Consider the following 25,401-nt stretch of genomic DNA (forward strand, 5'->3'; position numbering starts at 1 on the left):
AATTCAACACTGCTGCATTTTTATATGAGAGCTGATGTCGCCTAAGATACACGAGTACGATTTTAGAGGAAAGATATAAAAGATTTGATCGAAGTTGATCCAGCCTCGGAGTGCATGCCTTGTTTTCACCGGCATCATATGTCGCGAAATAAAAAGCTTGGTGCGTGGTCTGGGCCAAGGGCGAATGGATTTTTATTGGCATTGAGACTAAAGATGCAATCGATGCGATGGACTATTACGTGGTTCGCCTAGAACTTCACTCTTGCGCAAGGAAAGGGTTCGCGATCTCTTCAGACCCATCGACTGGGCTGACGAGGGTGACTGTCGGTCCTCGTAGGACGGCGAGTCCCAAGGAGCGCGTGTGGGATGGTGCAGGTTCTACAGGAGCGTCAGCGATGGAATCCATACCCATGTTTATTGTTCGCACCGTTTACTACCTCCTCGACCTCGTCCACGACTAGGTTCAGTAGTTGATCGTATCCCTTGAGAATACCGGTTACTAGGGCGAAACGTTAGACAATAAGCAGGCAAAGTGGTAGGATTAAGATATACCTTCCCGACCGCCGGTGAACTTGACGCGAATGCGCTCGTTGACGTATTTCGAAAGGTCTAGGATGGCCTCCCGCTTGTTCTTACTTGAGGCTTTACTAAATGAACTCCCGTATCATGATGAATGAGTGCATACTCACTTTGGCTCGGACGACGATGGTGGTGGGCGTCCTCCTCCTCTGCCTGGGCCAGGAGCCCCTCGTCCTCTGCTGAAGCCGCGTCCCTACAATCGTGATGAGTGACAGACGACAGATGAATAAAAGACACGTACCCGATCTGCCATTGTTATGTTTGAAGTGAAGGATCGAGTACGATCTAGGCGTCAAAGGGCAGTGTGACTAGCCTGGTTGGTTGTTGTTTTGCAAGGGAGATTGTGTGGAAAATTTGAAGACCCGCCTGCCGCGCGACGACCAGGCTCTAGTGTTGACGCCCTCGTCCCCTCTCCCCGTCATAAACATTTCTTTCTCTCCCTTTTCCACTCCCCGATCCCCTCTCCTCCTCGTCCAAGCCGGCGAACTCAGCCCCCCTTTCTTTCGATCTTACGCTAGACGACATTCACGCCCATTTTATCTCGATAACGATGAACGCTACCGAGCTCCTCGCCAATACCCTATCAGCAGGTTCGTTACATACATTCCTCCTTTCTATACTCTTTATAACGCCTCATACCATCGTTCTTTGTATACTATAGATACAAATACGCGTCAAACTGCCACCCAGCAGCTCGAAAATGCGTCGAGGGAGAACTATGTGCGTCCGCGACTAGATCCATCCCATCCCTCGACTCCCCGTTGATGTCACCTTTGATCAGCCCGCGTACTTGGTGATGCTCTCCTCCGAGCTCGCCAACGAAAGCTCTCCCATTCACGTCCGTAACGCAGCCGGTCTGGCTCTCAAAAACGCTCTGTCTGCTCGCGTACGTAACATTCTCAACCACTCGGCCCTGAACTCCAGATCGAGCTCATGCACGCCGCATACAGGAAGCGGAACGGCAGGACGAGTACGCGACGAGGTGGATCGCGTTGGATAACGAGACAAAGTACAAGATCAAGGGAGAGTCTCTCTCTACACTCGGATCTACCCAGACAAGGGCCGGCTCCGTCGCTGCTCAAGTCGTTTCAGCTATTGCTACGGTCGAGCTGCCTCACGACCATTGGCCTGAGCTCATCGAGATGCTCCTCGGTTTTGTCAACAACTCCAACGACGCCAACCTCAAGATCGCGACTCTTCAGGCCATCGGTTTCATCTGCGAAGGCATAGTGAGCGCTTATGTTTGACGCCATAACTGTACGGCTCTCAACACAAATATAGAAACCTGAAGTCCTCAGTGCACGGTCAAACGAAATCCTCACTGCCGTCATCCATGGCGCACGCAGGGAGGAGCCGTCGGCAGATGTGCAGCTTGCAGCAGTTCACTCGCTCTTCAACTCTTTGGAGTTTGTGCGCGAAAACTTTGAACGCGAGGTAAAGAATTGAGCACTACAAATCTCATCGCGAGATGCTAAAGATTATGCAGGGCGAAAGGAATTATATTATGCAGGTAATTTGCGAGGCGACACAAAATCCCAACGTCGCTGTACAAGTCGGCGCGTTCGAGTGCTTGGTCAAGATTATGGCCCTTTATTACGACAAGATGGGCTTCTACATGGAGCAAGCTTTGTTCGGGGTATGTGACTAGAATGTCTGAGTCAAAGCGTAACTAACGGTCGACCTTTTAGCTTACTGTCGTCGGAATGAAGCACACTGATGAGCGCGTCGCTCTCCAAGCTGTTGAGTTTTGGACAACTGTCTGTGAGGAAGAAATTGAGCTGGCCCACGAGGCTACAGAGGTAAGTACACACCGTAAAATTGTGTTGTTTGGACTAATATTTGGCAATTTGGCATAGGCTGCTGAGTACGGCGAGCCACCAGAAATCGAGTCCAAGCATTTTGCCAAAATTGCGCTCCCTGAGATCACGCCTGTACTCTTGTCTCTACTCACCCGCCAGGAAGAGGATGCCGACGAAGACGAGTGGAACATCTCGATGTCTGCCGGAACATGCCTTACGTTCCTCGCCCAGGCAGTCGCCGATTCCATCGTCCCCGCCGTCATCCCCTTCATCGAGGCTAACATCAAGGCCCAGGACTGGCATCACCGTGAGGCTGCCGTCATGACCTTCGGCTCTATCCTCGACGGTCCGGATCCCTCTGTTCTCACGCCCTTGGTCAACCAAGCCCTGCCGCTTCTGATTGACATGATGAACGATTCGAATAGGCACGTCAAGGACACGACAGCATGGACTCTTGGCAGAATATGCGACCTGCTCATCGTCACTATCAAGCCTGACGTTCACCTCCACCCGCTCATTTCGGCGCTCGTCACTGGTCTCCAGGATGATCCGCGCATTATCACGAACTGCTGCTGGGCCTTGATGAACCTTGCTGACCAGCTGGGAGGTTATTACGATGACGACGCGGATGCTGCTCAGACCGGCCCGCTCTCGCCTTATTTCGAGGGCATTATCAATGCTCTTCTCCGTGTCACTGAGACGTAAGTGATTCGTAATGTCGGCTTTCAAGGCATCTCATTTCGTTATAGCGCGAACAACGAGTCTAACTTCAGGACGTCTGCATATGAAGCTATCACCTCTTATGTTACTCACGCTACGAACGATGTCATTCCTGTCGTCCAAAACACCGTATTGACGATGCTTGCACGAATGGAACAACTTTTGAGCATGCAGGTACGCATAAAAAGGGCCATAAATGTGGTCGAGATTTTGACGAAAACTGCAGAACCAAATTGTTGGCGTCGATGACCGCAACAACTGGAACGAGTTGCAAAGCAACTTGTGCAGCGTTCTTATTGTGAGCAACTAGCAGCCTGGATCTTTAGTAAAATCTCATGCTTATCCTTAATTTAGAGTGTGATCCGGAGACTAGGCGACGGCATCCAGCCGCTGGCAGACCGCATCATGACATCTCTCTTGCAGCTCATCCAGGCCGCCGGCAAGACCTCGACCATTTTGGAAGACGCTTTCCTTGTCGTTGGTGCTATGGCCGCAGGTAAACGACATACTGCAGTTGGTTCTTTCTTTTTGCTCATGGCCGTTTTCTAGCGCTTGAGCAACGGTTTGGACCATATATCACGGCATTCCTGCCTTTCCTCCATCCGGCCCTCAAGTCGCATGAGGATACCCAGCTGTGTATGGTTGCCGTCGGCATCATCGGTGATATTTCGCGTGCACTAGGCGAACAGAGCGTCCAATACGCGGGCGCCTTTATGAACGTGCTACTCGAGAACCTCCAAAGCGAGGTTCTTAACCGCAACGTCAAAATTTCCATCCTTGCGTGCTTTGGTGATATCGCTCTTGCCATTGGTCCTTCCTTTGAGCCTTACCTTGAGACGTCAATGACTGTGCTTAGACAAGCTGGCGCCGTTGAGCCTAACCCCGTACGTTGATTTCATGCCCATAATATACTTCCAAGTACTGATCACGTTTCACAGATTGACTTTGACCTTGTTGACTATGTCGCTCAGTTGCGCGAGGGTATCCTCGAAGCGTACACTGGCATTGTTACAGGCTTGAAGAACTCCGAAAAGGGTATGTCCTCATGCATGTCTCATTTCCCACGTGTCTTATGTGCCGTACAGCTTCGCTCCTACTGGCATATTGCCCAAGCATGCTGGAGCTCGTCCAGCGCTGCTTGGCTGATGAGGAGCGCACTGATGCTATTGTCAAGCTGTCCTTCGGTCTCATGGGTGATCTGGCGTCCGCGTTCCCGAACGGTGAGCTGAAGCAAGTTTTCTTGGCCGAGTGGATCGTCTCGGAACTCCGCACGAAGCGCGGTATGCCTCCCGAAACGAGGAAGGTGATGCGTTGGGCTCGCGAGGTTCGTTGCCCTGCTTTGTCGATGCTATGTTCCGGTCACTTATCGCCCCCAAATACAGATGATCAAGCGTGCAACTGTATAGTTTCCTTTTGGTCTGGGTTCTTGTCTTATCTCATTCTACCGCACCTCAATCTACTCCGTTCTCCTTACATACTTTGTTTCCTTTCTTCCATATTCCTCGTTATCGCCCTCTGAAGGAGGCACTGCATTTCATTATTACACATTCGCACAATGTATAGAATGTTTCCCATCATCCTTCTGCTGCCGTTTACTTAGGCAGAGTCCCAATTGCTGAACTTGCGATCCATCCCTGTATCCCTTAACCACCTTTCTACTCCATCCTGGCTGCATCTTAGTGTCTACGTTTCAATTCAAGTAATTGTATTGGAGTTTGTCCCATTCGACCTATCTTTGATACCACCTTTTCTATCTTTGGGGTACCTTTGCTTCTGGTCTTTGCTGCCCCTCTTCAAACTCTTTCACCTGGAAAAGTATCCGCTAAACTTTCTCATGGATCCCTCCGAAGACGTCCGGTTGCACAAAAGATATCAATATTCGAAAACATAGTAATACAAAGGATAATACACATCTACAGCATAAGCAAAGCGTGGTTCATGAAGTGCTAATATTAATATAGGGTTCCTCTTGCTGAAAGGATTACAGTCTGCTTTCCATCAAAATGTTATTCCTCCACCCGAGCGTACCCTTGCCGAACGCAGCATCAAGAGCCTCGCTGACGGTGCGCACGAACACGAACTGCATCTCGCGGCGCAGCTCGGGCGCGACGTCGTGCTCGACGTCTTTGCGGTTCGCCCACGGGAGGATGATCTTGCGAACCTGGGCGCGGTGCGCGCCGAGAACCTTCATTCGGATGCCGCCCACCGGGGTGACGCGGCCACGAAGGGTGATCTACGGTTATGTTAGGATGTGCAGCTGAAGTAAAACTGCGATATGAGGTAGCTCACCTCTCCGGTCATGGCAATGTCCTTCGACACACATGCACCACTAAGGAGCGAGACAAATGCGCAGGCCTACAAAACAGATTGTCAGATCTGCATGCAGTGACTTTCAGAGATAAGAGCACGCACCATTGCAATACCCGCACTCGGTCCATCCTTCTTGACCGCCCCAGAAGGCAGATGCAGATGGATATCGATCGGATCCGGCACCCTAAGCGGATCCATACCCCTCTCCGTCGTAATTCCTAGCTCAAACGCATGCGCCTTCACCCAGCTCAACGCAATCTCCCCGCTCTCCTTGATCACCTCCCCAAGACTGCCCGTCAGCTTCAGCCTCCCGCTCCCAGGCACAGCCGTGCTCTCCACGGGCAAAATCCCGCCCTCGCCCATACCCGTGACCACAAGCCCATACACCACCCCCCTCCTTTCCTCGCGCTCGCGCTCCTCCCCGTCCCACCGCGGCACACCCAGAATATCCTCCAGCTCGCGCTCCTCCACCACGCCCCGCCACTGCTTCTTCGGAATCACCTCGCCGCTCGCCTCCACCTCCGCCTCCGCATCGAGGTGCTCCGCCCACTCGACCGCCTTATACCGCACCACGCCGCCAATCGCACGCTCGAGACTGCGCACGCCCGCCTCGCGCGTGTACAGCGTCGCAATCTGGAGCAGCGCCGGGTCCGTGACGGTCAGCTGCGCCGCCTCGAGCCCGTTCGACTCGAGCTGCTTGGGTAAGAGAAAGCGCCGCGCGATGTGCATCTTCTCGTCATACGTGTAGCCTGCGCTTAAAATGAGTAATAGTTCTTATATTCAAAAAAGCCTCATTGCTTACCAGAGAGCTCGACGACTTCGCACCGGTCCAACAACGGCGCGGAGATGGTGTCCAGCGTATTCGACGTGCAAATAAATAGGACCTGGCTGAGGTCTATGGGTACATTGATATAATGGTCCTAAAAGTAAACGAGCCAATCGTCAATAAGGTAGTACACACAGCAGAATGCCTAATCCTCACATTAAAATTATGATTCTGCTCGGGGTCCAAAACTTCCAGCAGCGCAGCTGCAGGGTCTCCGTGGAAATTGCTATGGCCGACTTTGTCGACCTCGTCACTATAAATGTATTATTATGAGTGGGGTTTCTCATATCCTTCCAACAAACTCACAGGAGAATGACAGGATCCAGTCTGCCCGCCTTCCGCAGTGCCTGGACGAGCATCCCAGGCCCAGATGCGACGTAAGTTCGTCGGTGGCCTCTGTGGCACACCATCAACACCTCTTCCCGAAAACAGGTCACAAGACCAGCTTACCGTATCTCTGCCTCATCCCTAACACCGCCGAGCGATATCCGCTGGAACGGCCGATCGAGCGCCTTAGCAATGGACTGGCCGAGCGACGTCTTCCCAGTTCCGGGTGGACCAACGAACCTAACAAACGCAAACCCATCAATCCAACCATATTCCCTTTTCATCTAAACCCAAAACTCACATCAAAATTGGACCCTTGATCCCCCTCTTGCGAGGCTGCGATGGCTGCACCGGCGGCGCCAGGCGCGGAACCAGCGCGTTGCTGGCGTTCTTCTCGTCCTGCACAGCCGACGCAACCACAAGCGCCTTCTCGTTCGCTGCACCCGGCGAAGCAGTCGCCTCCGCCTCCAATTCGCGCTGCTTCTGCTCCCGCGCGGCCTCCGCCATCGAGCGGAGCCGCACGACCGCGAGGTATTCGATGAGACGACGCTTGATCTGGTCGAGCCCGTAGTGATCCGAGTCGAGTTGTGCGCTGTTGTCCCGACGATGAGAATGACGAGGTGTTTATACCAAAAGAGGGAGATAACACCCACCGGGCCTTGGACAAGAACGCAGGGTCCTTGAAGACTTCGAGGGTAGCATCGGATATCGAGCCAGAGGACGGCCATGGTATACTCGTAAGCCATTCGAGCTGAAGAGAAATTAACCCTCATAGCACCATAAAAGGTCAAGGGAAGTGAGCTCACGTATGTCCTAATCACACCGTTCTCAACGCTTCCCTGGGGTATCCGCTTGAGCCTCCTCCACTCTCTAACGCCGACCTTGCGCTCCTCGCTGCCCAGCTCCATCGCCTCAATCTTGCGCTTCAACTCCGCAAGATCATCCGCGTCCGCCTGTTCGTCATCGTCGAGCTCCGACATGCTATTATTTGCACCCGCAGACGGAGAGTTCGCGGCCGCAACCGGAGCGCTGTCCCGATCACGATTCGTATGCGAGTTGTGGAGGGCATGAAGCTCGCGCTGAATGGCGGCGAGCTGCTGGCGGAGGAAGTACTCCTTCTGCTGACGAGAGAGCGACTCGTCGACAGCGCTCGCGATCTTCTTAGTGACCTCGGAGATAGAAGTCTGCTTAATGAACAGCTCAGTCGCCTTGCGGAGGCGGTCGTCGACGTCTGAAGCGGCGAGGAAGGCTAGATCATGACGCATACATACAGTGAGACCATCACCTAAGCACAGATGGAATATATACGCACCTATTCTGTCGTTGTATTGCCCACTAGTCGCAGCTACCAATACATCCGCCATCCACGCCGCCCGCTGATCGGAGATATCCTCGACCATACCCGCAACCTTGACCCAGTCGTCCTTGCGTTGGGGTTGAGCCGAATCCCGGGCGAGGCGGTCAAGAAGCCTCAGTGCTGCATCCTTGAATGCCTCGACGGTCTCTCGGGAAGGTACACCATCCGCCTGAACGTACTCGACCGTGTGGTCCGGGATAAGCTCGGGCGTATGCACATCCAGCTCGAGCGGCTTCGACAGTCTTATGCGGGTGAGACCATGAAGCGAGAGCAAATACGGCTGCTGTTTCGAGCTGCCCCCATTCAAAACCGAGCGCGGTCGGACGAGGCGGACGATACGAGCGGCGGTGCCGCATGTGGGGAGGACAGGTGGAGAGCCTGGCTCAGTGGCGTTTGCCCCGTCTCCTGCAGGGGCAGGTAGGGGCACAGCGGCGAGAACGGGCTGTGCGGCGTCTGAGTCGTCGATGAGGGTGACGATGGTGTCTGCGACGGTGCGACTGATGGGGATGGTGAGTCGGGCTGTCGGGAGCAGAATAAGCGGGTGGGGAAGGGGCAGGACAGGAAGTCTTGAGGACGGCATAATAAAATGCTTGGACTGTGTCGTCGCTGCGTCTATCTATCGCGTCGACGAGGACTGTAGGACGGACGGATACTAGTAGATGTCTGAGAGGGAGGGGGGAGAAGGAGGAAGCTTGTGCTTGTCAAGCCTAGTGCGGGGACGCTTCAAAGTCGAAATCACACGGCACTGCCAGTTTCACATTCATCTTCAAATGACCGCCTCTTTCCTTCTCCAACAGTCCTCCGTTTAATCCATCAGCCTGCCCCCGACGATGCCTCACAACCGCACTGACCATATACTATGCAAGTATATTACTCAGAGGAGGTAACGTCCTTGAGCCTAGGGCTCCGTGATGTGGCACGACACTCACGCCCAATACGCTGATCGCTCTATCTCCATGCACAATACCCAGGAGTCAGGATGGTAGAGGACGGTGTTGCAGATGCGAACCGGACCTTACCTCTACCTCTACGTTACAAAGGCCGACAGACTTTGAGTTTTAGACTCAAGTACCTTGTTAACCTATGAAAATTAGCTACAGGTGGCTAACACGGTTTGTCACTATGCTTGGTCAGTCTCTTTGCATCCTCGTTGCCCCGCCTTGCTCTCTGTGGCTTTCAAATGCCTTGCGCTCGCAATCCTTGGTCTGCAAGACATTGTATTATTATTGGTGATGACTGCTTTCAAACTATTTTGAAAGGCATGCATCCAGCTGATCCATTGCGAGTAGCTTGTCCAGTATATCTATCTTCCATCAGCACCGTTTACATGACTGACCAACTTGCGCTGTTCCAACCTGACGAGAGGCTCCGTAAATCTATGGCCTACTGTAACCTCAGGTTTTGAGTAACAGTATTGAAATGTGAAGGTGCTCCAACCAGAACTTCCGACGTACAGCAAACGCTGGTTGTTAGCGAGCGGAACTGAGACATCCTAATCTTGATCCAGTGATAGAGTGAGCGGCACCGGATCTCCCTGCTATCCAGGCTTGAAACACCTTGAGGTAGATCGAACCACCCTTTTGATGACTCCATCACTGCTAAAACTCCCACTTTCGTCTCACAGCTAACCGGTAACATGACTATGAGTCGGCACCCCGCTTTTTGGTTCCCACTCCCAACTCATTCCTTGTGATCACAACGAAGGTGGTACAGTGACACTATCTGGGCTCATCAACGCACGAGCCATGTGCCAACTCAATTCATCGGTATTTAAGATCATGAATGATCTTGTACAGCATCGGTTCGTATTGAGTTCGTAGTGCTTATTCTGGTATGAAGTGCCTGTGGGTAACTCTTTGTGATGTCCGTGCCGGAAATTACTAGCAATGCGTTTGCCTCCTCACTTCCGTCTTTATGCTAGGACCCTTCTATGTTCCAGATGAAAGCTTGTTAGGCTTCCGGAGGAAGGTCGTCCATGCTGGGTCATGCTGTGCCAGTTTTGCTCAGGTCATCAAGCTTCATGGATTGTGGTGGGGACGATGGTGATGATGATGGTCATGCCACAGGATCTGTGAAAGTTGGCCTCTTCATCCAATGCTCCACGAGCGTGTGGTACCATGCGCTTCGTCTCAGCATCACGGCGATGTCCTTGAGGATTTCTGCATGCATTGCTTCTAATTGTTCTTATCATAGGTATACCACACCCCAATGGTTTTTCGCGGATTATAAATGGTAGGAATCGAAGACCCCTTTGTGTTCGCCATTGCTCTTGATGTCTTCCCGTTCTTCGCTCGACTCTTCTCGAGGAGAGGACGATAATTTCTTGGACATTGCACCTTCACCTCCTAATCCCAAGACAAGTGCTTCCAATTTATCGTGTAGTGATGAAAACGAGGGGCGCGATTCATCGAATTCCTCAACACTTAGACCAAACTATCGCGAGGACGGGAAGTGGTTCACAGAAGCACAAAATCAATCGCGTACACCTCTAGATGAAATTAAGAGTGAGTTATCTTGCTTATTCATGTTCTCGGTTCCTTGTCGTGTTTCTTTCATATCACTTGCTTACTTGCTGAATCATCATTTGTTTCTTTTCACTGCTCTCAGTTTCCGTGTTCAGTGCCTTCACACGCAAGGATCAGCGGCCCGAATCCGACACCGTACCGTTTACTACCGTGCTGGGCCTGACCCTCACGAGTTTGCGACAAATCTGTCTCGCTCTTCACCTCATCTTAATTTCTCTGCACGTCCTGCTACTCGGCGTCCATTCCACCCATCTAGAGCAACGTGTAATCGTGGCTTATAGCGAGAACTCCAAACTCCCAACTGTGCTCAGTGTATCCCTTCAAGCGTTTTACACGGTCAGAACGCTTTCGTTTCTCTGTGGTCATGTCATCTCATTGGGTTTTGCATAAAGTTATATAGTGCAGTTTTGGTCTCAGTAACCCAGCGGCTTGGTCTCCTTCGTACGCTCTACCGCCAGCCAAAACTTACTACCCTCGCCGATGCTTCAAGCGCATGGTCTGGTCTCGGTAGTGCCCTAACGGGACTATGGATTAACATACGCATGCCATCAGGCGGTATTTCCTCCGCCATCATCACTCTTTATCTCGTATCCACGACAGTCCTTCATGTCGTGAGCAGCAGCATCATGTCGTTACAGCCCTACAACCAAACTGTAACAACTCCCTTGCCCACCTGGCTCGGTTGGCCAAGCTCGTCTTCCAATGTCTGGAAGGCTGACATTGACGATATTACAGATATCCCAGATTGGACAACAATAAACTCCTTGATTCCTGACGAGGGGCTTTTGAAGGCGTTCACAACACTGCGTCCAGGGATCAATGGGTCAACACTTTACGATACGTTGCAGCCAACTTCGACAGTTGGAACGGCGCGAGTCAATGCTACCACACTTGGATATGTGTGCAGACTGGTGCCTGGAATAAAACAGACCCCACCAGACCCTATCACTGCGGCGCTCGAGCCATCAATAACGGAGGACCTTGAATGGAATGGGCTGATGTTTCCAGTTTCGGATGTGCCGTGTAAGCAATCGATTCTTTCCTTTCCTACATTTCAACATTCTCGCTCTTCTTGGAGAAACGTGTTGACCAAACATCCGGATCAGGGACTGATCAGGTGCTCTTTAACGTAATTTTTGGCGACATGCTAAGGGAATCAAAAGTCAATGTAATGTCTCGTTCTCACTTTCATCCCCTCCTAGGCCCGTCTCTAATCATATATCTTAATTTATACAGATTGATGCGCTTTTTATAATCACGGCTGCCCTCACCTCCTCTCAGTCACCCAATAGTTCCTTTGGTGTACCAATGACCTACCACTACGTTGATCCTTTGCCAGTGCCATTAGTCAACGATACAACAGACTCGAAGACAGTACAGGCATTCTTTGCGGGTTGTTCGTTGAACACCAGTCACAGCATTGTAGAAGTTGACGTGCAAACAAATGCTCTCCTAAGCAGCCCACCATCCGTCTCTAGGGACAGCTCATCGGGAATGGGAGGGTTTACCTACCATCGACGGCCACCTTGGGAATTCTGTAGGAAACGCATCGGATGATACTTACTTTAATTGGGTAAGTGGTACTGAATGTTGTACCTGATTGCTGGTAATAATATTTGTTGTCAGCTCACCATCGCCATGGGTAGCTCACTGATCGCCGACATCACAGATATAACATGTAGCCAGAATAATAGTGGAACACCGCCTCTCCCAGCTTCGGTCTTGGATGCGTAAGTAATATGTATAAGACATGTAGTCTACCTTCTAAAAGCTTACTTTTGAATTATAGTCATATCATGCAGCTGCTTGGATTCAATGCTGCAATCATTCGTGGTAATCCCGGTGGCATATTTTGGCCTCCAGGTGATCCCACCCAGTCTATCGCTTTGGCAGACTTCGAGAACGCTCTGGCCGTCACGACTGCGGAGTTGTTGTGGACTGGTATGTACTTCGCCGGAACCATCTGAATAAGGGTACCTTCAGCACTTACTCATTCGTTTATTTCTACTGAACTCAGCGGGTCAATTGACGCAGAATGGGTACAGCCCCGATGTTGTAACGGCAGAAGCAATGCACTTTGAGCTTACTTGGCGAGTGAACGTGAGTGTCTTGGTTACAAAATCATGCTTAAACCGCCAACGACTAACTTGAGATAACGACCCTCAGATTAATTTGACTCCGGTGAGTTCTTGACAGTCTGAGACAACTTGTCCAAAGCTTCTAGCTCACTGACATATACCTTTAGCTTCTCTTTGCATTCTGCGCTTCTGTGATCACTTTAGTGCTGGAAATGATTCTCGTCGGCTGGCAAGTCCATGACAATCCGGCGGTCAGCAATGTAGGCATACTTGAGATGATGTGGCTTATTGATCATGAACCTGCTCTACGGTCCAAATTCAGCGAAGTGGGAAGGCCAACTAACGACAACTTGAGGGAGGCGGGGATGTTTGATGTTCATCTAACAGAGGAGATGGTCGGATGATGAGGGAGGAGTATCGATTGATGTGACGAGAGTAGGCGGTAGTCTTCCTGGTTACCATCGTAGCTCAAGGCTGGTTGCCTTGACGGGCGCATATCATTACAAGGCATTGGTTCATCCGTTCAGTAGTACAGTTACAAAGGTTCCAAAGTCACGCACATCAGGTACCCCGCAGAAATAGGATTGGATACAATGGCTTAGAATATTTACATCAGTCTGGTCTTTGTGCAATACTACGAGTAGCGTTGGAGTAGAGAGGATCTGCGAACGTGAGTGTGAATTTTTGTGAGAACATGCATGTTGGAACATGGAGATTCCCCTGGCGATTCGCCCGCGCCGCGCCAGACCACAACATTTTCTGTAACCGCGCGCCATTTGAGAGGGAACTAGTTCTGTTACAATAAGTAAGTATGTACTAGTCTCCCCTAGGCAGCCGTTTATAGTAAAAAGGAAGATAGTCGATCCTTCACAATACGCTCGGCTCTGTAAAAAGTTCCACATCAACTCCAGAGATGAAGCATACTTACTACACAAGTGGCCTAGCGCAGTGGCACTAATACTTGTGCTCGCAATCACACGGCATTGCCACCTCCATCCATGTTGTCTGAATAATAATCCGATCCAGTTCGCTTGCTGGTCACTTGTTTCCTTCCCCTGCTGATCCTATCCATCCATCCATCCGTTCCACTCAAGTGAGTGAGTGGCGGCGGGGGCGGGCCAACTGCCCGCCACTCACTATCTACAACAAACCTACAAATTACGACAACCCCTTTAGCTGCCTGTCCCTCTAAAGTACTAATGCTGGGAGTCTCACTTTGCGATCCATCATGCCTTATGCATCGAGATAACCACGTGTGAGAACCACAGCTTATGGCTTATAACGTATAGGATCCGTATATCAAAGTTCAAGAAAGACCTTGTGCGTACACACCATTCCTACCTTCATCCTTGTGATCACCTTTCAATCATCTTTGACACCACAACACAAACATGACGTCGAACCATCGTCGTCAACGCGGGGATCTTGCTGAAATTTTTATTGCCTTACCTTGCCTTTCCTGACGAAATGTATCCGAGGCTAGTCCTTCACATTGATTACGCATCAGCATGGCATAGTGCAGACTTCGCCACCCGACAGCAAAACCAACTCTGAGGCTTCTTTCTCGTGGCCTGGAAAGGTGCAAAGGGGGTGTATTACCCATGAGAGGAACAACCTGTGTTATGTTGCTCCTCGCATAAGTAATGCACAATGGGTTCCTTACTCGGGATTCTTACATATCAATAACTTCCAGTGCAGATACTCTTACACAAGACGCAACCACAACCATGCGATGACACTCTTACGACAACCAAACGCCGCCGTCTACCGAAATCTACAAGTCCGATACGACCTGGGTTAGAATTTCGCGAAATCATGGAATACAGTCCACTCACCGTCTGACCTGAAAAACGATCGTCAACGTCAGTCGCATACCTTCTCACACTGTATAGATCTAAACTCACCGGTGATAAAATGCGCCTCCGGCTTGACGAGGTACGACACGATACTTGCGACATCGTCTGCCGAGCCTAGCTTCTGGACAGCTGCTCGATCTGCCATCTAAATGTCCCATAGATCTCTATCATGGCTGTTCCGGTGCGACAGCTAGGATTTACGGCTCACCACTTTGTAATAGTCCCCACCGAAAAAGTTCTGTTGACCCACGGCAGCCGTTCGAGCGTCGTTCAGCTCGCGAAGGCCCTGGACTAGTACAATTGTGGTATCCCTAATCAACGCATGCCTCTAATACACATGAGCAAAACACTCACGCATAGGAGTCACTATCGCGCCCGGAGCATAGGCATTCACCGTTATCCCATGCTGCCCAAGCTCGATAGCTACACCACACCTTCGCATTAAACCACCTTCGTTCCATCTGGAAAGCAGACTCACCAGCACACTGCATAATCGCGCGCACTGCAAACTTGGCCGCGCAGTACGCGACCTGGTTCGGGTGCCCCTTCTTGCCCGCGACGCTCGAAGCCGCGACCATGCGCCCGCCGCGGCCCTGCGCGATCATCTGCCGCCCGGCGTGCTTGAAGCAGAGGAATGTTCCCGTTGCGTTCACGTTCATGTCTGTGGTCCAGTTCTCGATCGTCGCTGTGCGATCGTCCTGTAAGTGAACCGTGGTCGCCCGAGGTATAATCCCTACTTTCGGTGACGGTGCCTGCGCGAATCACCCCAGCGTTTGCGATCATCTATTCTTCCATTAGCCAAGCAATGCAGACGATTTTTTAAAATACCAAGCGTACTAACCACATCAAGGCTCCCAAGCCTCTCCACGGTCTCCCGTACCATTCTCTCCACATCCTCCTCGTTACTCACATCGCCTGTAACAACATGCGTCCTGCGTCCCGTCGTCGCCTCGACCTCCTTCGCCACGCTCTCGAGCGCGTCCTGCGCGCGCGGGAGGTCCGCAAGCGCAACGTGCAGACCGTCAGCAGCGAGCCGGAGGGCGATGGACTTGCCTATGCCCTGCGCGGCACCTGTGACAAGCGCGATACGTTCTGTGCTGGAAGACATGTCGACAACTGGTGGGGAGATGAGAATGAACGAGAAGGGAAGCGCGAGACAACCAGGAAGCTCTGCGACTTCATATGGCGAGGGAAGACCAGGTTACGTCAGTCCCCAGAGCGAACGAACGCAGGAGCACCGACAGAAGTCGGTGCATGGGACCAGTAGCTATCCCCAGGAATGTGCACATGAAGCAGAGGGAGCGCCAAATCCACTTGGATTGCGATGTCCGTGCGCAAGGTTCGAATAATGGGGACAGAAGGAACGCACTCGTGATGAGACCGTGACGTTCCTCTGGGAAGCACTCGAGGTGGTGGCGGTCAGATGATGGTGAGGCAGATAAGAAGTCGCAGGTGACGAGACTTAAAATACGTAGCATGCGTGTCTTTACTGGCGCGATCCCTGTGCATCGCGCTCACCCCACAGCAGTGAGATGCCAGATCTGTTAAGGCATTGTGGTCAGCTTCAATGTTATCGCCTGGTCCCTTAGGAGTTGGCGAGTACCGAGCCTAGATGACCGGCCATCAAGGTTCGCTACTCACCAATACCCAAACAAATCAGCTCGGAATTCAGATAGAGTCACTGCATAAAAGTCAAACTTGCTCGCCAAATGCAGGGACGACATCGAACACTGCGTACAGCGCCATCGACCCATATCAAGCAGCGACATGCAGGAGAGTTGGAGCTTGGCGCAGTCGTAAGCTTATCGGCGCGTTATAACAATCAAGACTCATCCTTAAATGCGCAGGTTAACGGTAGGCTTGCTTCATAGTCGGAAGTCGATATGACAATCACTCCTTGTCACTCCTTCAGCCTTCCTGGCCCTTCTGACTATCGCTGGCGTGCCTATGCCAAAATCCGGGGTTCTCAAGGGCCAATATCAGGACTTACAAACAGCATCTCCGGACATAAAAGCAGGTTTGAAAGGCAGCGACAGGATCCACTTGCACCCACGGGCCGTTGCTCGGTTGCTATGCGACAAGGAAAAGTCTCGGCCTTGCCATTGCCAAGCCGCCGGCTCTTCCCTGCACGTGACAGGCGCGTCTCCGTTCATAAGGCACGTGGATGGTTCGACTTTAACCGCGACACTAACATCAACTTCAAGGCTCTTCAACATCGTCGACTCCGATGTGGACACGCTTCACGGGCTCCCTCAGGGGAAAGCCTGCTGCGGCACAACTCCACCAACTCAACACTTCGGACATCAACATTGGCACTGACAACGACAACGGCCTCGCAAGCGTACAAGAATATCGGTCCACCTCCTCCCTGTCTCACAACGGCAGTGTCTCGTCTCCAGATGGCCTACTATCCCCGACTAGGAAGCCCAAAGCTCTCAAGAAACGTCTCTCCATCCTCTCCAACGCAAACTCGTCAGAAGAAGCATTCGGTTCGAACGACACACGGCGCGACGCTGCACCCGCGCTTGTGCCTACGCCGACACCAGGGGACTTGGCGCGTGGGCCGGCGCCGGTTGAACGCTGTACCGCGGCGGTGGCAGCTTGTGCCTGCGCCTGCGATGCGCGTGTAGGGGCTGTAGAGCGCTTGGCAGCTGTCGAGCCCTTGGTGGCAGCGGCAGCGGCAAGAGCGCCGTTGACGCGCTTGCTCGTTGCGAGTGCGCCCGCGCGGACGCTGGGCGTCTCCGATGTGGTCGACATGGCGGAGCCCGGGCGGATGAACGGGGTGCTGGCAACTGACGAGGGCGCAAAAGACTCGCGCCGGGACGCGATCTTGGCGGGCGCGGGCGTGGTCCCGGCTGTTCCGCGGACACCCATACGGCGTTTAAGCTATAAAAAATACATATGATCAGCACACGTTCTTGGGGGAATGGATGGGCACAACTCACCAGCTCAAGCTCCTGCTGCTTCGAGTCCAACGCGATATTCATCCCCTCCGCGTCCTCCTTGCACTTTTGGTTCGCGCGCTGCAGCTGGATCACCTCAAACTCCCTGTCCGCGCTCGCCTTCTCGAGTTCGCGCACGCGCCTGCGCGCGCGGCCGAGCTCCTCGCCCTCCTGCCCCTCCTTCTCGGCTCCGGTGCGGAGCAACGCCTCGAGCTGCGCGCGCACGCCCGACTCGCGCGCGGCGAGCTCCGCGATCTGCCGCGACTGCTCGTCTGCGACGCGCGTGTGTTCGCGCGAGACGGCGGAGAGCTGTGCGCGGAGGGACTCGGCTTCGGATTCGGTGTTGCGGACCCGCGTCTGGAGGGTGCTGATCTCGGTGTTGCGCTCGTCGACTGTGGACTCGATGTGGGCGTAGTTGTTCAGAAGCATCAGTTTCTCCGACTCGAGGTCGGAGAGCTTTTCCGAGTGGTCTTGCAGCGCGGTGGTGAGATCGTCGATCTGGGAGTGGGCGTCCTCGAGTTGTTTGGTGAGCTGTAGTAAACATCATTAGTCATACGAGATAGGGAGAAATGAAAGTAAGACAGTACCTCGTCACGCTCGCTCTCGAGATGCAACCGCTCATTCTGACTGGTCACCCACCCCTCCTCAATCTCCAAAATACGCGCCTCAAGCACCACACGCAGCTCCTCGAGCTCCCCATTCCTCCTCGCAAGCTCAGCACTATCCCCGCTCGCCGCGCGCAGCGCCTCCACCTCAGCAGCCAACACACTCTTCTTCTGCGCCAGCGCCTCGTTCGCGGCGGCGAACGCGTCCTTCTCGCCGAGCGCCGCGTCGCGCTCCCCCCGCAGCCCCGCAATCTGCGCACCCATCTGCTCCGTGTGTGCCCACTGCGCCTCGAGCTCCGCGCGCAGCATGCCGTGCTCGTGCGTGAGCGCGTCGTGCGCACGTTGCACGGCGCTGAAGTCGTGGTGCAGAGACTCGCGCTCGTCCTGCAGCCGCGCGAGTTCCCGCCTGGCGGCATCGAGCTCCGCGCGCGCGTGCTCGAGCTCCGTCTCGGCGGAGGAGTTTAGCGGATGCAGCGATTCGACGGAGCGCGAACGCGAGCGCGCGTCGGCGTACACGCTCGAGCTGATCATATCCGTCACCTCCGCCGTCTGCTCGAGCGTCTGGCTCCGCAGCCGCGCGATCTCCTCGTCTTTCGCCGCGAGCACCGTCAACAGCTCCTCGACCTCCCGCGTGTCCGTGTGCGCGTCGCTGGTGCTGAGCACGCTCCGTCGCCCCGTGCTCGCGCTGGCGCTGGCACTCGCATCGCTCGACGACGCGCCCGACACGCGCCAGCTCGTCTCGCGCTCGCGCTCCAGCTCCGATATGCGCGTCTGCAGCGCACGCAGTGCACCCGCGCTCGCCTCGTCCATGATGCTGCGCTCAAACGACTCCTCGCGCGAGCGCTCAACCTCGCCCTCGAGCCCACGCACGACGCGCTCAAGCTCCGCGACGCGCTTGCGCCACGCGCGGACTTGCTGTCGCCGCTTGTCGGCGTCCGAGAGCTTGCCCTGGGCGGAAGAGAGCGAGGACTGAAGCGAGTGCACGATCTCGTCGCGCGCGGCGAGGTCGACTTCGTATTGCGCGACGAGGGACTGGTGGAGCGTGAGTTGGGTGCGGAGGGAGATGATTTGGGAGTGGACGTTGGACGCGGAGGAGGAGCCCGAGTCACTGCGCGAGTGGGTGCTGCTGGAGGAGCCGGAGGGGTTGGAGGTGTGCCGCTGAAGGGCGTGCGGGGGTGTTGGGGGAACGTTAGATCCGGGAGTGTAGTAGGTGTTTGCGTTGGCGCGGAAGGGATCCGGTGGACTGCTTGGGTCACCGGGAGGAGGAGCAAGAGGAGGCGGTGTCCGTGCTCCGTACCTGACGTTTGCCAGGGTTTGGGTGTCATCGTTGTCGACCTCGACGAGTGGGTGGGAAGAGGCGACGCGAGCAAGTCGCGAGAAAACAGAGTCGGACATGGCTCGGCTACGAGACAAAGAAGAGAACTTTTGCTTCTCGTCCTGTGCTGGAAGAGGAGGGCTGAAGACAGAGGGCTCTTTTATGCCATCGAGTAGCGCACGAGCAGGTGTGGACGTGAAGGGTTGCTTGTGTTCATCGGAATTAGCAGGCTCTTCAAGCTGAACGGGGTCTTCGGGGGCATGAGGGATGGCGGGGACGTCATTTTGTGACATGTCGAAGATATTTGAGTTGTCCGCCTGAGGTGGATTAGAGGGACGCTGAGCATCCTGACTACGACCTTCGTTGGGAGGTGAGAAGAGCTCCATGACAGGAGTGCGTGACCGGGCGCGCGAGCCCAATGAAAAGTAGGAAGGATCAGAGGCGGCAGAGTTGTCTGCGCTGGTGGCAGAGGGCGTTTTGGAACCCTGGCGGGCGAAGAAGCGGACATTCTGTCCTGATCCAGGGGTCTTGGGGTCGCGGAGGATGGAGCGAACGGAGGAGTGGAATTGGTTGTTGGAGAACTGGGCGGTCATGGACTCTGCTGGGGAGATTGGGGAGGCGATGGATTCGACGGATTCGCGGGGTTCTGCTGAGGATTGAAGTGATGTTGAGGATGAGCCTGTGGTAGAAAGTGAGGCATTGAATTTAAGAGATGAAGAAGACGAACCATGGATGTCAGTCTGGAGGTGGAGATTGGACTTGACCTTCTTGGGAAAGAGACGACGTGTCGATGCTTCGCCCTCGGACGCGTCGGCGCCGCCTGTGAGCCGCTCTGGTGCGTCGGCAGCACAGGGCGCTGCGGCGCGCAAGCGAGCTAGCGTGGGCATGGTGTCGACGTTGAGTGCGGGTGAGGGCGGGGGTGAGGGTAAGGAGAATGCGAACGGGAATGCGACGTTGGAGTCGAGTGTAGCGAGCACGAGCAACGAGCGGACGCCGGTGCCGAGCAGGGTTGCTGGTGGTGCCAAGGCAGGGGCAGCGGCGGTGAAGGCTGCGAGGAGGGCGAGTATTATCCCTGCGTGAGGATGTGGACGATGCGGACAGTAGAAGACAGACGGACGGAAGAAGAAAAATCTCAAACAATAATCCCTCGTCATGATCACGATCACCGCACACACCTGGCATTGACTCCAAGCCAACTTAAACGTTGCAGGACGTTCAACGACACCATGTTTCTTCTTGACGACCAAGCTGAAGAAACTACAACGACCACGACTAATGTATTTTGACGCGCGACATACAATGCACCAACCATGATCAGACCACACGCCTCACTTTCACGAACCGCTCACACATCGCCTTCCACCACTACCTAATTGTCCACGCACGTCGTCTTGTCGTCTGCTGTCTCTGTAGTCCTGCATCGCATCGCTACGTTGTCCCTCGCATCGCATCGCACCGCGCCCTTGTCCACACGCATCCTCTCCCCTGCTCCATTATTGCTCCCATTTGCTCGCCTGCGCCGCCCGTGTTCTGTTACGCTCTCCGCTCTGTAGTGAGCACGTCTCGCGTCTGTCAATATACCGGACGCACAATACCATGTTTCATTTTTCTCTGGCGTGTTTATTTTCTTATCTTTACATCATAATCTCACCTCGTCCATATCCCCGTCTCCCCGTCTCTTTTCTTTGCCTTTCAAGTTTGCGTGACATAACCCCACATAAACCAGATAACAATTCCAGCTTCAGTTTCATTTCTTGTTCTTACCCATTTATCACGGACTCGCCCACCTATTTATGCGTCTTTAAGCGCCCCCCGTTTCCCCGTCTCCCTCCATTCTCCCTCCATACTCATCGTCCTGCCATCCGATTTCATAGCACGCTCATCACTCACCCATTTACCGCCTCATCCGCATCCACATTCACGCACGTCATCCTCAACTTCATCCTCAAGCCGCTATGTATGTCTAGCCCTCTCATCATCATCACGCAGAGTTTTGTGTATTGTTTCTGAGAAGAAGAAAAAGTGAATGGGAGAACTGTTCTGTGTAGATCGGGTCTGAGACTGAGGAAGTGCGGGGTCGTAGGCATTGTGGAAGCTCCGCTAGCGTGATTGTAGGACGATGAAGCCATGAGTTGTAAAGGCGGGCTGCGACGCTGTTCAGAATCCAAACAAGCTTTTAGAATGGTTATGTCCTGGGACATGGTCTTCTATGTTGGACCCAAGACACGTTACCCCGACGACACGGGCTGGTCAAGACAGATAATGGACTTCAGTGACAACAAGTCGTTGAGAACTATTTTCATACATTCTCGCCTCACACGTGGGCTCTGGCTCTTGATGGGCTTCCTGGCGAAAGTAGACCCCAGGTTAACAGCAACAGTTTCTACATTCGAAATCAATTGCATTTATGTAACGTTTGCTTGATGCGAAATTCAACGGTTTCACGTCACTGCCCATCTGGATTATCAGGAATATCAAGATGATTATGACATATCTCCTCCGTCCGACTGCTCCGCGACGTAATGCGACATTGTCCACCGTGTCTCCCACTCGCCCTGCTCCAATCGCTCACGCAGGTGCGCCAGCGCTCGGTCATCGAATCGCTCTCGCAGCTTCTGGCCGTGCTCGTGCTTGAGACGTACGAGAAAGGTCGCAAAGTGGAAGGCTGACAGCGGATTCCGAAGATCGAATAGGACTCCGTTTCGTTCCGCGATCTTTATGCGCTGCTCCATAGAAGCCGGTCATACAGTAAGATCAGCAGGATGTGGGGACAGTATAGTAGAAAACCGACCTGAAAACTCCCGAACTTCTCGGCCCACGCGCACGTAAGGACTGCACGACACCCGTCCGTCACCAGGCTGAAAACGGGGACGTCAATGAGCCCGGCAGCCCCAAAGAACGTTGCGGCGGCAGTTGCAGCCATCCGGTGCTTGTGCGACCCGACGTACGCAAGGATCTTTTCGGGAGGCGTGTGGTTGACGAGCAGTAAAGGTAACTCAAGTGCGAGGGACCGTTCTGCGGCAGTCAAATTCTGAGCACCTGGCCGCCCACTCTCACCTAAGTGATCGGGTGCCAGCGGTGGGGGGTGCTCGACCTGGTACTTTTGCAACTTGCTGTTGGGCCATTGGTACGACAATCGACAGACGGCCGGAGGAGCCGAAAGGACGCCGAGGTCGAGAGAATCTGGGATGTCGGGAGACAGGCCGGCAGAACGGACGTTCGCACAGAACAGATCGTACGCATATGCGAGTTCGGAGTGCTCAGAGGGAAGGTCGCAGATGCCGTGATAGTAAGCCGTTCCACCGCGTGCGCGCACAGTCGCCTGGTCCGGCTCACGAGGGAGTAGACAGAACCTATCCGCAGCATGCCAAAGGGCAACAGAAGAGTCGATGCTAACAAAATCGGGTATGGAAATCGTTGACGCCGTATCGCATATCGCTTCAACAGGGTCATTTTCTACTAGATCCAAAACCCCTTCAAAGGCATCCTCGGATGTGGCTGTGTCGCCGTGACTGAGACCAGGATGGAAGGAAAGATAAAGACCAGCACAAACAGCCTGCTTCCCAAGCACCGAATGGGGACCGGCAAGCACCTTCGCTGCGTCGCGATGCTGACTTCCGTAAACCGTATGTTGACTGATGGTGAATTTAGCCGAAGCTAGCCAGCCGGGATCCTTACGGCGGTCTGTAAGAGCACTTCTTGGAAGTGCAACAGCCGGAAGATACCTATTCCCAAGTGTATGTGAGTCAATCATGGTCCCGAATAGCCTCAGCGTGCGCACCGTATGTTCGAAGATGTCCCGTGCAGAAAACCAGAAACCAGACCGTCCCAGATGTGATCACAAGCTGCCGAAGCACAGTTTCGATCCGCAACTTCGCTTTGCTCTCTCGCCGCCGAACAAGCTGCCATAATCGTCTGGAACTTCGCTAGCAGGTCGGAGGCCGCATGTTCGTTTAGTGAGTCTGCCAATGTGGCTCCAAGGTAGGCAGACTTTTGCTGTAGTAGCTCACTACTCAGTTGACTGAGTTTGCCGTCAATGTCGCTGACGCCTAACTAGACTAAAGATAGCACTTGATCATGGTAACACCATGAGTAGCACATTAGAAACGTACAGACTGGTCCCAGCTCTTGTTCCAAACAAAACGGGTGAGAGACGCGTATTCCGACGGAATGGTACCCATATCAATAAGAGGTAACGCGGAACGTAAAGACGTGATGCGGTTCCAAAGCCATCGGTGAACAGTTTTGTAGGAATGCTTAATATCAGCAACTCCAGATGCAAGACTGCACACAATAAGCGAGACTTAGTCAATGACGATGAGGCACTTGAGGTACTTACTCTAAACATGTCCATCTTGGAGGTGGGCCGACATTGTGAAGTTCTCTGCGGGATGATCAGTAACTAAGCTCGATGGATCACGGTAAACACGCCTAGTAGGTATGTTGATAGAAGATTCTGCGGGCGGGGAGGACGTTGTCGACAGTAGACGTCTGGCTCGAAAGGGCCAAAATTTCAGTTGAAAAGGGCCACTGACATGTAATAAATAATATTACCTTTCGCCAGCATCCGCAGGCATGGCCTCCTCTGCCCAAGCTCGAACAGAAGCCATTTTGTCCATGGTTATATCTTCCATCTTATCGTAGTTAGCAAAATCGAAGCGCCATTCCAGCCAACGTGTTTGTCCTGGACAGCTCATATGATTTGCGAACTCGATTACTCGAGAGAGATATTGGACAAGTTCATACGTAGCCATGGGAGAGGTAACATTAAACCAGCCAGTTCCTTGAATGCGATCCTCCGACAGATCACCGGCGATTGCCACTAAAGGCTATAAGGCCAGATTTAGCGACATCACTTGGATGCCTGGAGGACAAGCCGTAGATACTACGTACCAAGCCATCTTTCCAGGTTGTGCTAGGCCACGCAAGGAAGACCTGCACCATGGGTGACCCGGGTGAAAATCCGAGCCCTATGACGGGCTCTGTTACACCCCATGCGAGACGCTGATAAACAGCACTCCTCAGTAGCGAAATCATGACGGACTGATCTGCTATGCAAGCAATAGGAATTGAGTCAGGGAATTCATGATATTGGGCAAAAAGGGAGTATTGAGAGTTTGAGTCGACATTATCGATGGGCTCCCAACTGTATCGGACAGGTGGTGGTGAGTGGGAAGACTTCATAGACATGGGAAACGAATATGCTGTCTCATAGTCGGACGCCCTAGACGCTGTCTCAGCTCTCGTATCCTCTGCACCGTTCATGATGTCATTAGAGCTCTCTTCGACCTGGTAACGAATATGCGCATGTTAAAGATTGCTTGGGTATAGAACTGATAGAGCGCACTGTATCATTGGTTCCTAATTCTTCTGACATGCCCCGAACCCTCTGCATTACCAAAAGAGCCGCGGTGCGAGCCAGGGGGTAAAAGCGCGCCAAGTCGAGATAATTGGGTATGCACGGTCTAGCAGTTGCAAAACTTGCACTCTCACTGACATCCAAGGTCAGAATAAACCCACAGTAATCAAAACTCAAGCACCAACAGAAGAAATACATGCGGCGTCAATGATTGTGTGACAAGGCGGATTAGGTTGGTAAGCGTTGTTGGCACGTCGAGAGCACTGTTCTCTTCTGTTGCAACGCCAAATGTGGCCGAATCAAAATTGACTGATCGAAAAGTGTTTGCATGGCTGCAACAACGATGTTAGACGGACAAAGGATATTGAGACAAAGACACTTACCTACAGTCACTCCGCGCCATAGGTAACCAGTCCCTCGTTTCAGGTAGGCATGTATCGTCATTGATAGAGTGATACAGGATGCCAGAGCTATCAATTTGCGGATTCATCACGATTACTCTGGCAGCATCGGTTGATTCGGGTGTATCTTATCGCGAGATGTTGGAGGAGTGGTTTCGAGAGACGTGAACAGAGTGCCAGCTCTTCGGCCAATGCCGCGATTATGAAGGCGCCTTGTCGACAGTGTCTTTCTCGATATTAACGTCAAAAAAAAACAACAAACTGAAGAGTTTGGGACGCTACTTGCCTACGAACAAGCAACGCCTGCAAGCTTTGAGCTTCATCGACGCAATTTGCGAGTTGTTGGCAACGAAATAGATCATAAGAGAACTTGATACTGTATTGTATTATCATGGCTAATGT

General features: G+C 53.1%; 8 protein-coding genes across 8 annotated transcripts; 2 read left to right on the plus strand and 6 right to left on the minus strand.

Annotated features, from left to right (window-relative positions):
- Positions 1 to 27: 27 nt before the first annotated feature.
- On the minus strand, positions 28 to 878 carry CONPUDRAFT_130115 (U6 snRNA-associated Sm-like protein LSm7). Its single transcript, XM_007774925.1, has 5 exons — positions 821 to 878; positions 690 to 772; positions 553 to 635; positions 428 to 499; positions 28 to 378 (listed from the first exon to the last, which is right to left on the minus strand). Exons 1-5 carry the CDS (start codon positions 830 to 832, stop codon positions 257 to 259), a joined length of 372 nt encoding a protein of 123 aa, XP_007773115.1. The 5' UTR covers positions 833 to 878; the 3' UTR covers positions 28 to 256.
- Positions 879 to 1,098: 220 nt separating this feature from the next.
- On the plus strand, positions 1,099 to 4,901 carry CONPUDRAFT_84674 (karyopherin Kap95). The gene is made up of 15 exons (XM_007774926.1): positions 1,099 to 1,169; positions 1,241 to 1,299; positions 1,361 to 1,465; positions 1,530 to 1,808; positions 1,861 to 2,013; positions 2,066 to 2,215; positions 2,268 to 2,378; positions 2,436 to 3,079; positions 3,128 to 3,272; positions 3,325 to 3,396; positions 3,453 to 3,594; positions 3,648 to 3,982; positions 4,037 to 4,133; positions 4,184 to 4,422; positions 4,481 to 4,901. The coding sequence occupies exons 1-15, from the start codon at positions 1,130 to 1,132 to the stop codon at positions 4,502 to 4,504; spliced, it is 2,595 nt and encodes an 864-aa protein (XP_007773116.1). The 5' UTR covers positions 1,099 to 1,129; the 3' UTR covers positions 4,505 to 4,901.
- Positions 4,902 to 4,951: 50 nt separating this feature from the next.
- On the minus strand, positions 4,952 to 8,553 carry CONPUDRAFT_130117 (ATP-dependent protease La). The gene is made up of 11 exons (XM_007774927.1): positions 7,874 to 8,553; positions 7,368 to 7,810; positions 7,215 to 7,312; positions 6,863 to 7,153; positions 6,685 to 6,801; positions 6,541 to 6,630; positions 6,391 to 6,487; positions 6,211 to 6,328; positions 5,511 to 6,157; positions 5,388 to 5,453; positions 4,952 to 5,331 (listed from the first exon to the last, which is right to left on the minus strand). Exons 1-11 carry the CDS (start codon positions 8,496 to 8,498, stop codon positions 5,080 to 5,082), a joined length of 2,844 nt encoding a protein of 947 aa, XP_007773117.1. The 5' UTR covers positions 8,499 to 8,553; the 3' UTR covers positions 4,952 to 5,079.
- Positions 8,554 to 11,010: 2,457 nt separating this feature from the next.
- CONPUDRAFT_168544 (uncharacterized protein) lies at positions 11,011 to 12,925 on the plus strand (the record flags this gene model as incomplete). Its single annotated transcript, XM_007774928.1, has 10 exons — positions 11,011 to 11,124; positions 11,179 to 11,466; positions 11,550 to 11,611; positions 11,725 to 11,839; positions 11,901 to 12,016; positions 12,070 to 12,173; positions 12,233 to 12,384; positions 12,461 to 12,543; positions 12,610 to 12,624; positions 12,689 to 12,925. The coding sequence occupies exons 1-10, from the start codon at positions 11,070 to 11,072 to the stop codon at positions 12,923 to 12,925; spliced, it is 1,227 nt and encodes a 408-aa protein (XP_007773118.1). The 5' UTR covers positions 11,011 to 11,069.
- A 1,337-nt stretch (positions 12,926 to 14,262) lies between these two features.
- CONPUDRAFT_76360 (NAD(P)-binding protein) lies at positions 14,263 to 15,485 on the minus strand (the record flags this gene model as incomplete). Its single annotated transcript, XM_007774742.1, has 8 exons — positions 14,263 to 14,295; positions 14,357 to 14,364; positions 14,426 to 14,522; positions 14,586 to 14,668; positions 14,732 to 14,800; positions 14,856 to 15,062; positions 15,088 to 15,160; positions 15,219 to 15,485. 8 exons carry the CDS (start codon positions 15,483 to 15,485, stop codon positions 14,263 to 14,265), a joined length of 837 nt encoding a protein of 278 aa, XP_007772932.1.
- A 1,265-nt stretch (positions 15,486 to 16,750) lies between these two features.
- On the minus strand, positions 16,751 to 21,125 carry CONPUDRAFT_168546 (uncharacterized protein; the record flags this gene model as incomplete). The annotated part of the gene is made up of 3 exons (XM_007774929.1): positions 17,907 to 21,125; positions 17,323 to 17,850; positions 16,751 to 17,263 (listed from the first exon to the last, which is right to left on the minus strand). The coding sequence occupies exons 1-3, from the start codon at positions 20,391 to 20,393 to the stop codon at positions 16,751 to 16,753; spliced, it is 3,528 nt and encodes a 1,175-aa protein (XP_007773119.1). The 5' UTR covers positions 20,394 to 21,125.
- A 597-nt stretch (positions 21,126 to 21,722) lies between these two features.
- Positions 21,723 to 23,148, minus strand: CONPUDRAFT_92711 (uncharacterized protein; the record flags this gene model as incomplete). Its single annotated transcript, XM_007774930.1, has 3 exons — positions 21,723 to 21,962; positions 22,031 to 22,964; positions 23,021 to 23,148. 3 exons carry the CDS (start codon positions 23,146 to 23,148, stop codon positions 21,723 to 21,725), a joined length of 1,302 nt encoding a protein of 433 aa, XP_007773120.1.
- Positions 23,149 to 23,218: 70 nt separating this feature from the next.
- On the minus strand, positions 23,219 to 25,175 carry CONPUDRAFT_139462 (uncharacterized protein; the record flags this gene model as incomplete). The annotated part of the gene is made up of 9 exons (XM_007774931.1): positions 24,982 to 25,175; positions 24,784 to 24,930; positions 24,587 to 24,731; positions 24,133 to 24,528; positions 23,794 to 24,068; positions 23,671 to 23,730; positions 23,579 to 23,623; positions 23,352 to 23,523; positions 23,219 to 23,292 (listed from the first exon to the last, which is right to left on the minus strand). Coding segments are annotated over exons 1-9 (1,419 nt in total), but the record flags the coding sequence as incomplete, so codon positions are not given.
- Between the last annotated feature and the right edge of the window lie 226 nt (positions 25,176 to 25,401).

The sequence above is a fragment of the Coniophora puteana genome, assembly GCF_000271625.1.
Source record: "Coniophora puteana RWD-64-598 SS2 unplaced genomic scaffold CONPUscaffold_13, whole genome shotgun sequence".
In the NCBI taxonomy this organism is placed as follows: Eukaryota; Fungi; Basidiomycota; class Agaricomycetes; order Boletales; family Coniophoraceae; genus Coniophora; species Coniophora puteana.

Excerpts from the sequence above, each read along its gene's own strand:
- CONPUDRAFT_130115 (XM_007774925.1), bottom strand. Across the intron at positions 636-689 it reads CCATCGTCGTCCGAGCCAAA|TAAGAACAAGCGGGAGGCCA; the intron begins GTGAGTATGCAC and ends TAAAGCCTCAAG. Across the intron at positions 500-552 it reads GTTCACCGGCGGTCGGGAAG|TAACCGGTATTCTCAAGGGA; the intron begins GTATATCTTAAT and ends GTTTCGCCCTAG.
- CONPUDRAFT_84674 (XM_007774926.1), top strand. The coding sequence starts at position 1,130 with ATGAACGCTACCGAGCTCCTCGCCAATACCCTATCAGCAG. Across the intron at positions 1,466-1,529 it reads AAAACGCTCTGTCTGCTCGC|GAAGCGGAACGGCAGGACGA; the intron begins GTACGTAACATT and ends CGCCGCATACAG. Across the intron at positions 3,273-3,324 it reads AACAACTTTTGAGCATGCAG|AACCAAATTGTTGGCGTCGA; the intron begins GTACGCATAAAA and ends CGAAAACTGCAG.
- CONPUDRAFT_130117 (XM_007774927.1), bottom strand. The coding sequence starts at position 8,498 with ATGCCGTCCTCAAGACTTCCTGTCCTGCCCCTTCCCCACCCGCTTATT. Across the intron at positions 7,154-7,214 it reads GCGTTCTTGTCCAAGGCCCG|CGCACAACTCGACTCGGATC; the intron begins GTGGGTGTTATC and ends TCGGGACAACAG. Across the intron at positions 6,631-6,684 it reads AGGGATGAGGCAGAGATACG|AGGCCACCGACGAACTTACG; the intron begins GTAAGCTGGTCT and ends GGTGTGCCACAG.